The sequence below is a fragment of the Lampetra fluviatilis genome, chromosome 32, assembly GCF_964198595.1.
Source record: "Lampetra fluviatilis chromosome 32, kcLamFluv1.1, whole genome shotgun sequence".
NCBI lineage: Eukaryota > Metazoa > Chordata > Hyperoartia > Petromyzontiformes > Petromyzontidae > Lampetra > Lampetra fluviatilis.
The window spans coordinates 247,819-259,982 of record NC_136306.1 but is presented as its reverse complement, the minus strand read 5'-3'; the positions used below and the strand labels follow the sequence as shown (position 1 = coordinate 259,982).

At 48.2% G+C, this 12,164-nt stretch overlaps 1 protein-coding gene across 1 annotated transcript in view; it reads left to right on the top strand.

The window, feature by feature from the left end:
• Positions 1–12,164, top strand: part of NEURL4 (neuralized E3 ubiquitin protein ligase 4) — an 82,374-nt gene that overhangs the window by 20,678 nt on the left and 49,532 nt on the right. Inside the window, exons 11-18 of the mRNA XM_078871207.1 lie at positions 129–214; positions 1,833–1,998; positions 3,427–3,646; positions 3,852–3,928; positions 4,137–4,215; positions 6,434–6,603; positions 6,942–7,073; positions 9,102–9,247. Coding sequence (XP_078727333.1) covers positions 129–214; positions 1,833–1,998; positions 3,427–3,646; positions 3,852–3,928; positions 4,137–4,215; positions 6,434–6,603; positions 6,942–7,073; positions 9,102–9,247 — 1,076 coding nt within the window. The remainder of the gene's footprint in view (positions 1–128; positions 215–1,832; positions 1,999–3,426; positions 3,647–3,851; positions 3,929–4,136; positions 4,216–6,433; positions 6,604–6,941; positions 7,074–9,101; positions 9,248–12,164) is intronic.

The following is a 12,164-nucleotide window of genomic DNA, read 5'->3' as shown; positions in this document are numbered from 1 at the left end:
ACTCAACGTGTATGCCTTCCTATACACTGTAATGGGCTGTACATAAGTGAGATATGTTAATTTACTTCTGGTTTAATCAGCCCCTTGTGTTCAATGGAAAATGGGTTTATGTATTGCTTGGTGTACAGGCACGTGGATGATGACTGGGAATGGAGTGATGCACAACGGAACCACCATTCTGGACGACTATGGGCATAACCTGGATCGCCTGCGGGTTTGAATGCACATTCACAAGTCATGTATCCATTAATGACTGCATATGCATGAGCACTGGCACACACACAGAAATTACAATAACAGCCACCATTCGCCACAAAGTGGCAATGATGCCACCACAGCGCTTGTGTCAGGTTAAGTGCACTTTTAGGCCACTTAAAGTGTTGAAGGCTCACTGACAGATGGTGACAGGACAGACCCAGATATTATGGGTTAACTGCCGGAGATGACTGACAGATGCACCACCTGTGCTCCCCATTGTGCCAAGTTGCTACGTTTTAGCCACCTGGCGCTCCGCTCGTGAGCGTCGCTCCTCTGCCTTCCACTGTTGTTGTGCCTCCTCTGCCCTCCAACTGTCTTCCACGAGACTGCTTCACAGAGGCTGATATTGACACCACTGATACCAGTCATCAGCAGTCCTCAGGTGGACATCCTGTGTACCCCATTAGCACGTCTCTTCTCTAGCCCATGCCATGTTTGTTTATATTCCTCTATCCAACCAAATAGAAGCTGCGTGGGTATGCAGTGGCTGGACATGGGGGTGACATGACCCAGCCAACGCAGCCTCACCTTCCGGAGGAGCTCACTGATGGCTTTGTGTCCAATCTTTGAAAGATTTGTGAGCTCATAAGAACCTGTACGGTTAAACCCGGGATTAAATGTAGGCAGGCCAGCTTGAATGTTTAGAACCAGTGCAGATGTTCCTTTTAAAGGGGTTCACGTTTTGCAAGAAGATCCAAAACCTTGTATGGGGCGACAGGCCATCTAGCTTCCACACAGTGTTACGCAGGCGATGAAAATATAATGCCGCTCGACTGATTTGGAGTGAGACCTCTGCTTCTTCTTTGTATGGCTGGGGGAAGCAGTTTGATGTCGCGGTTAGCAATCTATTCAACGGCTTCAGCTGAGACAGGGTGAGTGGTCGCGATGCCACCGGGAATGGATTTCTCAGGGCAGGAGTTCATTACATGGGGCGATTGTCTGGCTTGGGTAGTGGCCACAGTCACAATTTGGGATGCTCCTCATGTTCTACTTCTGGAGCAAGTGGCCACATCTTCCCTGGCCCTTGTCCTCAAGCGATTGGGAGTTGTCCAAGTTTTCCATGGAAGGTTGAACTCTGGGACTTCACTGTGCGTGCTGATGTGTGTGGTTTGTGAGTGCGTGCTGATGTGTGTGGTTTGTCGGTGTGCGTGCTGATGTGTGTGTGGTTTGTGAGTATGCGTGCTCATGTGTGTTTTTTGTGAGTGTGTGTGCTGACGTGTGTGGTTTGTGAGTGTGTGCGGAGGTGTGTGGTTTGTGAGTGTGCGTGATGATGTGTCTGCGGTTTGTCGGTGTGCCTGCTGTTTTGTGCATGTGTGCTTTGTGAGTGTGCTGACGTGTGTGTATGGTTTGTGGGTGTGTATGCTGATGTGAGTGTGCGTGCTGATGTGTGCGTGTGTGGTTTGTGAGTGTGCGTGCTGACGTGTCTGGTTTGTGAGTGTGCGTGCTGACGTGTCTGGTTTGTAAGTGTGCTTGCTAATGTGTGCGTGTGTGGTTTGTGAGTGTGCGTGCAGATGTGTGCCTGTGTGGTTTGTGGGTGTGCGTGCTGATGTATGTGTGTGTGTGCCTCTGTGCAGGCGGGGGACAGTGTGGGAGTGATCTGCCATGTGGACGGTGCACTCCATTTGCTGGTGAACGGGGAGGACCAGGGCCGCGCAGTCATTGGGGTTCCACCATGCGTGTACGCCGTGCTCGACCTCTATGGGCAGGCGGCCCAAGCCACCATCCTTGACTCCACACACGGTATTCTGCCCGTGCTTTGTGTTCCGCTTTTAGTGCGTCAAGACCGGCGGCGCAGTGGTAACAATTGTGCCTCACAGTAATAAAGGCCTGGGTTTGATTCCCAACTGTGGGTTGTGTGAAGTTTATATGTTGTACCCCTGTTCTGCATGACTTTCTTCCAGATTTTCTGGTTTCCTCCCAAAGCTAACAACACGTAAAATATAACTTGTATTGGCCAAACATCCTATCATAGAAAAACTACCTGATAATTACTCATTTGGGATTCCATGTAGCAAGCGCCCCCAATTGAAAAAACTTGGCGTGATCCTCCTAATAAAAGGGTCTTGAGACTCAATGAGGCTTTCCTGGGTAAACGATCCCAAGCCCTTCTTGCTGTGAGGCACAAGTGTTCCCACGCTGCCACCCAGTCGCTCAAATCGCGATGTGAATTGATTGGTGCTATTACAAATATCACTTTTGATTAGTGTTGTAGTGTGTTTACGCGTCGTGTGATTACTAATCAGCATACACATGTAGCCAACCGTGCTAATTAAAGGTGCAGGGGCTGGACAACAAACTAAACACAAAAAGCAGTTCTAAAGAAATGAGTTTCAAATTTATATTTAACAGTGTGTACCTCCTGTGGCTTCCTAACAGGTACTGCGAGATCTGACCATATCCATACAGTGCTCGCTGAGCTGCATTGGCTTCCGGTTGCTGAACTACTACATTATAAGGTCGCACTCATTCCACACAAAGTCCTTGCCACAAATTAACCACAATACCTTGCTGATCTCGTCAAAGAGCATAAACCGCCACACAAACTATGGTAATCTTCACAGCGGCTTTTCACGAACCATCGAACATAGACAGTCACTTGCATCGCACGCTTTAAGATGCACTTCTGCGGCTTTGTGGAATGCTTTCCCTTCCGACATTAGGAAGCCACTAGAGCTATGCACTTTGAACTCGAGATTGAAGCACATTTTGGTAGAACCTCCGATTTGCAGGGTTGGCTACGTATGGTGCGAAATAAGTTCATACATACTAATATTGGAAGGAAGAGCAATCCACACGGCCACAGAAGCGCATCTGAAAGTGTGCGATGCACTGACCATCTTTGTTCGATGGTTAGCCAAAAGCCGCTGCAAGGATGACCAGAGTTTGTGTGATGGTTTATGCTCCTTGACGAGATCAGCAAGGTATTGTGGTTCATTTGTGTACGTAATGAGTGCGACGTAATGTACTCGTTCAGCAACCGGAAGCCAATGCAGTTCAGCGGGCACTGGACGGATATGGTTGGATCTTGCAGTGCCCGTGAGGTAGCCACTGGAGCTTTGCACTTTTAAATCTAAATTGAAAACATTTCTTTAGAACTGCTTTTTGCTATTGCTGCTACTACTAATGCTGTAGGTTTCACGTGACATCCATGTGCTGTTTGTTCCCTAGACATGCCACCACTGCCGGACGATCTGTCCGACACGCACACCCACCCCACCCCGTGCACCCCTCCGCTCTCTTTGTGCGACTGCGGCAATGGTCCGGCGCGGTGTGACCTGGTCTTCGCTCACTTTCACGGCACCAACGCCGTCATCACCAACGGCGGTCGCACTGCCCTGCGCCAGAACCCACGTGCCGAGTTCAACGACGCCATCGTCATCACGAACCGGTGCGACACCGCGGAGCTGAGCATCATGCGGCGTAGATGTTGTGCGTTGTTACGTGACCCACCGGGTGTTTGCCAAGTGACCTGCGGACTGGCAACATGAAAACCATTTGAGCTATTTGGGGCATTCGGTTCTGATGTTGGCCATGCTTTGGATCTTGTGTTCAATTGTAATCCTGTGCTCATGTGCTGTTGGTTGTGTGCTCAGACCGCTCCGGGACGGAGAGTTGTTTGAGATTGTCATTGAGAAGATGGTGGACAGATGGTCTGGCTCCATAGAAGTCGGTATGAGCAAAGGAAATACTTTATTTACTGATTATCTCACGTTGTGCAGAAACCTCGTTTTACATTACTTGATTTGTCATGATATGTTGCCCATTGTTCTGTTCATTGTTTTTAAAACGTGATTGGTGTTAAAGAGCAACTGTGCGTCGTCCGCATTTCTTGTGCCTGGTTAGCTTGTGCCTGTCTGTTGTGGTGTTGTGTGATGCAGGTGTCACTGCAATTCTTCCCGAGGAGCTCCACTTTCCAAACACAATGACAGATATCGACCATGACACCTGGATGCTGAGGTAAAGGTGTCAGTTTGCAAATACCCACATTAGAGCATAAGTGCACGCTCATAATAATTATCGCTATTGCTTCAACTTATAACTCCATGCAATGTTCGCTCTTTCTCATGGAGAGAGAAAATGACTCAGAAGGCACGCAGAACCACGGACTAGCAGGAAGGCAGCCACACGATGAGCTAGCGCCAACATTTGCCCAAGCTCCATGTTCGTCTATATACGAAGGTGTTATCAGCCAATTAATGAGTTTACATGTGGGAGAAAACCACCCAAGCAAGGGGAAACACTCTGTCCCTTACGGATGTAATAGATGGAGTCCGATTTGTACTGCCCTCTCTTGGCGTGCCAGGGCATGGCTCCTCCTGGACACCCAAGGAAAGGGAGTTTTACAAATTGTGTGCGATCCACCAACCCTCGCCTCCACAGTGCTGGATAAGAGGTGTGCACCACTGCCAGCACCCAGCTAATGCTATGACTTGTGCCCCGCTGCTTAACTGCCTTCAAAAAATATTCCCACCAATATTTGACCGGCAGGGTGGTGGCGCAGTGAGAACAGTTGTGCCTCGCAGCAAGAAGGGCCTGAGTTCAGTTCCTGACTTGGGTGCCTTCCTATGTGGGGTTTGTTCTCTGTGGCTTTCCTCCGGGTTCTCCAGTTTCCTCCCATAGAAAGAAAAACATTGTAACTTGTTTGAAGCTTTCGTGACTGCAGGAATCCATACTCGAAACGTCGTGATTTGTTTTATTTTATTTTTAACTACGTGACTTTATCGAAAGAACCAAAGAGTAGCAATGTAACTGGTATTGGCCAAAGATCCCAATCATGAAAAATTACCTGCAAATTACTCAATTGAGACTACACACAGTAACATACCCCCCCTACTGCAAAAACTTGGTATGACCCTCCTGTATTTAGATGAGTAAAAGTCAAAATATTGCCCTGCAGCCCAACTTCACTGCGATTTCACCTCTTTGGAAGCATCATAGTACAGTATTCCCTCGTTATTCGAGAACTTGCGACTTTGGCTATCCACGAATCACATCTGAAACTCGACACGACTGCATCGAGAGAGAGAGAAAAGAGAGTGAGATAAAGTGATGAGATACTTTAATATTTATTCATAATATTTATAAATTTTGTTGTGTTATGATAATCTTCATGTATTTAATAGGTTATTTATGTAATTCTTTAAAAAATCTAGGTTTCCGTAGGCCAATATCATTTTCCGCAAAATGTTCTATTCACGAGCATCTCCGGAACGTATCCTTTGAGAAGAACAAGCGACTACTGTAAATTGCTGGTATACAGGATTGGTATTCTGAAATGCTAGCATGGCATACTGTTGTACACTGGCCCCTTTTAAACACATTCCTGTGGAGGGAGCTGGTAGGAACGTTGGGTTGCTCGGTCAATGGCCAGGGTCAACGGCGGCATGGTGTATTCCGCAAATATGCCCGACTGTGAGGGCGGGCACAAGCCGGCGTGAGTAGGTTAAACGTTGAGTTTTATAAGGGCACCACGGGGTGACCAGCTCCTCCCCACCCAGCCCCTCCCCACCCTCCCCTCTCCACCCAGCCCCACCCCTCCCATTTTTGGATGCACGACGGACGGACACAATAATCCCCTGTGGATTGGCTTAACCAGGAGGTTCCTACCAGTACCAAGGATGTAGAAAAACATTTGATGTAATAAAGAGATGTTTTTTTGATAGAGCTTTCTTTATGCCGGATAATATCAGAGCGCTTAACACGCAATAAGCTATTTGCATTTCTTCTCAACACATTTGAGAGGGCACCCCCAGTGGCAGTTGTCCCTTTGGGCACGTTGCATCTGGCCTGCAAGCACGCACTAGTCTGCCAGTAGGGGGTGATGATTTTTGCTATCTGTAATCCCAATTGAGTAATTTGCAGGTAATTGTTCGAATTTGGCAAATTGGACCATGATGCTGGCACACAGCGGCTTCATCTTTTTCCGAATGGCATCAGGAGATCTTAATTGTCCACTGCGAAGCAGACGGCACGTAGTACAGTATGGTTAATACACCCGCGGTATTAGCCAGGGTGGCTGCCGGGTCGAACCTCTGCAACAAGCAGCAAAAGCGCTACCGCTGGGCCACGTTGAAACATTTGTTGGTGAGACATGAACAGCACCAGTAGTGGAGGCAGCGGCGTCAGCAGGTGAAGGATGTGAAAGGCGAGTTTGCGTGTGTGTGTGCGCGTGTAGTGGCACAGCCATCATGCGTGATGGTAACACGGTGTGCAACAGCTACGGGAGCGACCTGGACCGCCTGGGGTTTGGCTCACGGATCGGCATGCTGCGCTCCCGCCACGGCGCGCTGCACTACTTTATCAACGGCGTGGACCAGGGCCCCGCCGCCACGGGCCTCCCTGCCGGTGCGACTCGCCAACCCCGCCACACATTTTTGTGTCTCACACTTGCACTGCTGTCGGCCCCACCACCAGCTGTGTGGCAGGGTTGGCCCCCTCGTGGGAATGTGGAATTTCCACAGCCATCTCTGTGTCTCAATCTGTCTTTGCTTGGCTGCTTCTCTTCATGCTTACCGCTCTGCCTTTGTCTCTCTATTGTTATGCATGTGTTAATAGTTGTGACAGCGCAGACTTTTTCTAAACCTGTCTGTGTGTGAAGAGATGCTTGCTTACAGCACTTGCCCCCAACAGTCTGTTAAGACTATATGGGGGAACTTGATCGTTTTATGTGTCTGTGTGTGTAGAGGTGTATGCGGTGGTCGACCTCTATGGCCAGTGTGCCCAAGTGAGCGTCACGGCCTCCAGTGGAGTGGTGGACAACAGCTTGTCGAGCAGCGTGGTCACTCACCTCTCGCTGCCCGAGGACTCGCCGCGCTGTGAGTGACCAACGCGGTGCTCCCCGGGCCACGACAATGAGAATGACCTCGTTTTGTTTGGTTCATAACTTATGTTTGGGTTAGGCCGTGTAATTATCTGACCAAATAGTGAATGGTGAGTGCTGTGTTTGCTGTGTGCAGTGCTTGGAGGTGGTATATTGTTAGGTTTTTTCTCGGTAAAGTCACGTAGGTAAAAAATTCAAATTCAAATTAATAAAATTAAAATAAAAAATGAAAATCACGACGTTTCGGAGGCAACACAAGCTTCCGTCTTCAGGTGGAACCGTCACTGCACGATTGCTGTATCAAGTAAGAGAAATTCCAAGAGACCCGTCCTTGTATATATACTGGTTGAGGGTGGGAGGAGCCAAGGCAGGCACCTGGATCGGAGTTTTGTATTATTATTATTGTGAGGTTGGTGCGGCTGAGGCCGCTGCTAGGAATGAGCCTTTGTTGTGTAGACTGGTTGAACTGGGAGGTACCAGAGTTGTTAAGGTGCGGCTGCTGTAAAGGTGCGGCTGCTGTAAATGGGTCTGAGCCTTTGTTATGTAGATGAAACAGCCAGGAGGTTTGCAGAGTACCTTGGTCTCGGAAAAGACAATTTCATGAGAGCCCACAGCGTTGTAGCAATGATCGGCAACGGCGGAAGAATCAAAAAGATTTCCAAAATTCTAAACAAACATAAGATCCAAGTCCGATTCAGTACAGTACATAAAATCCATGATCTAATTCCATCTGTGAAAGATGTCATTACTGACTTACAATACCCTGGAGTCTACAAACTGAGTTGCAGCTGTGGTGATTGTTACATTGGAGAAACGAAACGTCATATCTCTGATCGTGTCCGCGAGCACAAGTTAGATCTGAAACGCGGCAAAACTGATTCTTCCGCCGTTGCCGATCATTTTTACAACGCTGTGGGCTCTCATGAAATTGTCTTTTCCGAGACCAAGGTACTCTGCAAACCTCCTGGCTACCATCAAAGGTTTGTACACGAAGCCATCCAAATATACAAACACAGACATAATTTCAGCCGTGATGATGGGTACAAACTGAGTAATCATTGGAAAGATGTGATTAACCACGCAAAAAAGATTTAACTACACATATTTGGACCATTTTATTTGACAGGCACTATTCTTCAGTTACCGTACAGTTTCTTCTTTTTTCACACACTGGTTTCCTGCTTTAAGTTTTACCACACATATTTGGCAAATCTAGAATTAATCCCAGCAACATAGCAAAGGGCTGTTTCAGCTACATAACAAAGGCTCAGTCCCATTTACAGCAGCCGCACCTTTACAGCAGCCGCACCTTAACAACTCTTTTTTTTCACACACTGGTTTCCTGCTTTAAGTTTTACCCACCCAGCAACATAGCAAAGGGCTGTTTCATCTACATAACAAAGGCTCAGTCCCATTTACAGCAGCCGCACCTTAACAACTCTTTTTTTCACACACTGGTTTTCCTGCTTTAAGTTTTACCCACCCAGCAACATAGCAAAGGGCTGTTTCATCTACATAACAAAGGCTCAGTCCCATTTACAGCAGCCGCACCTTTACAGCAGCCGCACCTTAACAACTCTTGTACCTCCCAGTTCAACCAGTCTACACAACAAAGGCTCATTCCTAGCAGCGGCCTCAGCCGCACCAACCTCACAATAATAATAATACAAAACTCCGATCCAGGTGCCTGCCTTGGCTCCTCCCACCCTCAACCAGTATATATACAAGGACGGGTCTCTTGGAATTTCTCTTGATACAGCAATCGTGCTGTGATGGTTCCACCTGAAGACGGAAGCTTGTGTTGCCTCCGAAACGTCGTGATTTTTATTTTATTTTTATTTAGCTTTTATTAAATTTAATTTTTTACCTACGTGACTTTACCGAAAAAACCTAAGAATATGAATCCTTGCAGTCACGAAAGCTTCAAATCTAGACTTGGGGGTGGTGTTAGTGAATGGGAAGCGCTGTGTGCAGTGCTGGGGGTGGTGTTAGTGAATGGTGAGTCTGTGTGTGCTATGCGCAGTGCTGGGCGTGGCACACAGGCTACACGCGTGCTGTGGGAAAGGCATCGTGCTGCGGAGAGAGGGACGCTCGGCTCTACGCCTGCATGGTTATGCACACGGCCTGCTCTTCAGCGCCGCGGAACTACGCACCGGGGAGCTGTTTGAGGTGCGTCGTGTTGCGTATTCACACGAGTGCACTAAGGCCTGTAACATGAAATGCTAAATCCACCCTGTTGCCACCCTGGGCAGCAGGGTGACCCATTGGCAACACTGGTGCCTTACAGCAAGAATGCGCTGGGTTCAATTGCCGACTTGGGCGTCTATCAATACGACGTTTGTAAGTTCTCCCCCTGTTCTCCATGGGTTTCCTCTGAAATCTCTGGGATTCCTCCCATAGTTGAAAAACACACAATGTAACAGGTCAAATTACCTGAATTTACTCAATTGGCATTACACACTGTAACACTGCCCCGACTGCAAACACTTGGCAGGACCCACCTTACAAATAGTCTTTTGACTCGATGAGGCTTTCTGGTATAAACAATAATATTTGTTATTGACATTAAAATTTGATAATAACAACAATTTCGATTTAAAGCTTTCGTGACTGCAGGGATTCATCTTCAATATGCAGCGGTTTTGAACCCCATTGCCCTGAATGAGATTTTTGGCCACAGCAAATTCAGCGTTGAGTGATACCTGAACTCGTCTTGGGCCTCTTCTTTTACCAACCTGCATTGACCAGTGTGGTGCAGTTTGGTATGGCCAAGGAAGTCGATCATTTCTATGTGTAATCCTTATTGAGTACAGGAATCCTTCGCCAACCGCAGACTTGACAACCGCGGTTTCACGTACACACGGTTAATTATTTGTATACCAAATTACCAACCGTGGCCTGGAAATATGAGTATCCATGGGTAAGCACGGTGTTAAGGAAGTCACATAACGCGTGTATTATTATATCATTGCATCACAGCATGACATTGAATATTGCGTGACGTCATTGTCTGCTGTTAGCATTCTATGAATCTAGAACACACGGGTCCACAGTGGGCCTTATCTGGTCAAATATAAATAGTTTATACAGTGAGGGAAAAAAGTATTTGATCCCCTGATGATTTTGTACGTTTGCCCACTGACAAAGAAATGATCAGTCTATAATTTTATTGGTAGGTTTATTTGAACAGTGAGAGACAGAATAACAACTAAAAAAATCCAGAAAAACGCATGTCAAAATTTTTATAAATTGATTTGCATTTTAATGAGGGAAATAAGTATTTGACCCCTCTGCAAAACCCTTGTTGGCAATCACAGAGGTCAGACGTTTCTTGTAGTTGGCCACCAGGTTTGCACATCTCACGAGGGATTTTGTCCCACTCCTCTTTGCAGATCTTCTCCAAGTCATTCAGGTTTCGAAGCTGACGTTTGGAAACTCGAACCTTCAGCTCCCTCCACAGATTTTCTATGGGATTAAGGTCTGGAGACTGGCTAGGCCACTCCAGGACCTTAATGTGCTTCTTCTTGAGCCACTCCTTTGTTGCCTTGGCCGTGTGTTTTGGATCATTGTCATGCTGGAATACCCATCCACGACCCATTTTCGATGCCCTGGCTGAGGGAAGGAGGTTCTCACCCAAGATTTGACGGTACATGGCCCCGTCCATCGTCCCTTTGATGTGGTGAAGTTGTCCTGTCCCCTTAGCAGAAAAACACCCCCAAAGCATAATGTTTCCACCTCCATGTTTGACGGTGAGATCATTGACAAGATCCTTCCGTGTAGTTCTGGGCTGATTCCTCACCGTTCTCAAGATCATTGCAAGTCTACGAAGTGAGATCTTGCATGGAGCCCCAGGCCGAGGGAGATTGACAGTTATTTTGTGTTCCTTCCATTTGCGAATAGTCGCACTAACTGTTGTCACCTTCTCACCAAGCTGCTTGGCGATGGTCTTGTAGCCCATTCCATCCTTGTGTAGGTCTACAATCTTGTCCCTGACATCCTTGGAGAGCTCTTTGGTCTTGGCCATGGTGGAGAGTTTGGAATCTGATTGATTTATACAGGTGTAGTAAGTATTCAGGAGGCTTGACGATGGGATCGGAGGCACACTTATTTATTAACACCAACTTGTGTACAGTAGCAGGTACACACAGTACTTAAGGGGTTAACGTCCCCTTTACTCAACTAACAGGGAGACACAACATCTAACCCTGCTAACCTAAGCCCAAGTCCTCCACTACGGAGCTAAGGGAGGCTACCTATCCCAGCCCTGGTCAAGCTGGGATTCTGGCACCCTGAGTCTGGGCTCTCGGGGCCACGCCACCGGCTTGCCCTGGTCGGTCCTGACAAGGACAGCGAGCCAGGGGAGCTCCAGGGCCTATGCTAGCTGGTCTTCAGTCTTCGCTGGTTAAAGCTGATACTCCGACCTCGAGCACTCCGGTTCACCACCTTTTATAGTACTCGGCCCCCGGGAGGGGCCCGTGGGGGATGCAGGTGCGGACGTCGGTGTGAGCACCTCCTCTGTGTACGGCCCTAACCACGCCCCTTGTGTTTGTTAGCCATCCGCGCCCATACACAATTACACCTCTACATCACCCCCCCCTGTACAGCTCGCAGCCGTCCCCGGCTGCAACAAAATCAGAATAAAGGTGCATCCCTCCCCAAAACCGTGTGTGCCTCGCGTAATTTTAACAAGAACAATGACAACCATAACAACAACAACAACAGGAAACAGGTAGAAGAAGAAAGAGAAAGAAAAAAAAATAACCCGGCGCACCCCCCCGAATAAATACCCCATTCCGCAAAACCAACATATATACACGCTCTCCGGACGCCTCCCCCCCTCGTCCGCAAAGGCCCCCCAACGGCCGACCTCACAATAGTCTGCGCATTTTGGCGCGCGTTCTCGCGGCGGGCCCGTCACAAGGGCCCGTCCTGGCATGCTCAGTGGCGGTTATTGACGGTCTGGGTGCGAGAGAGTCTGGTTTCGCTGCCGAGTGACCCCCGACCCCCCCGGGGGGGGTTGGCGGTCGTGGACCCGTCACTCCAGTTGCACCTGGAGATGGAACAGTTGATGTCAGGTTAGGCGAGA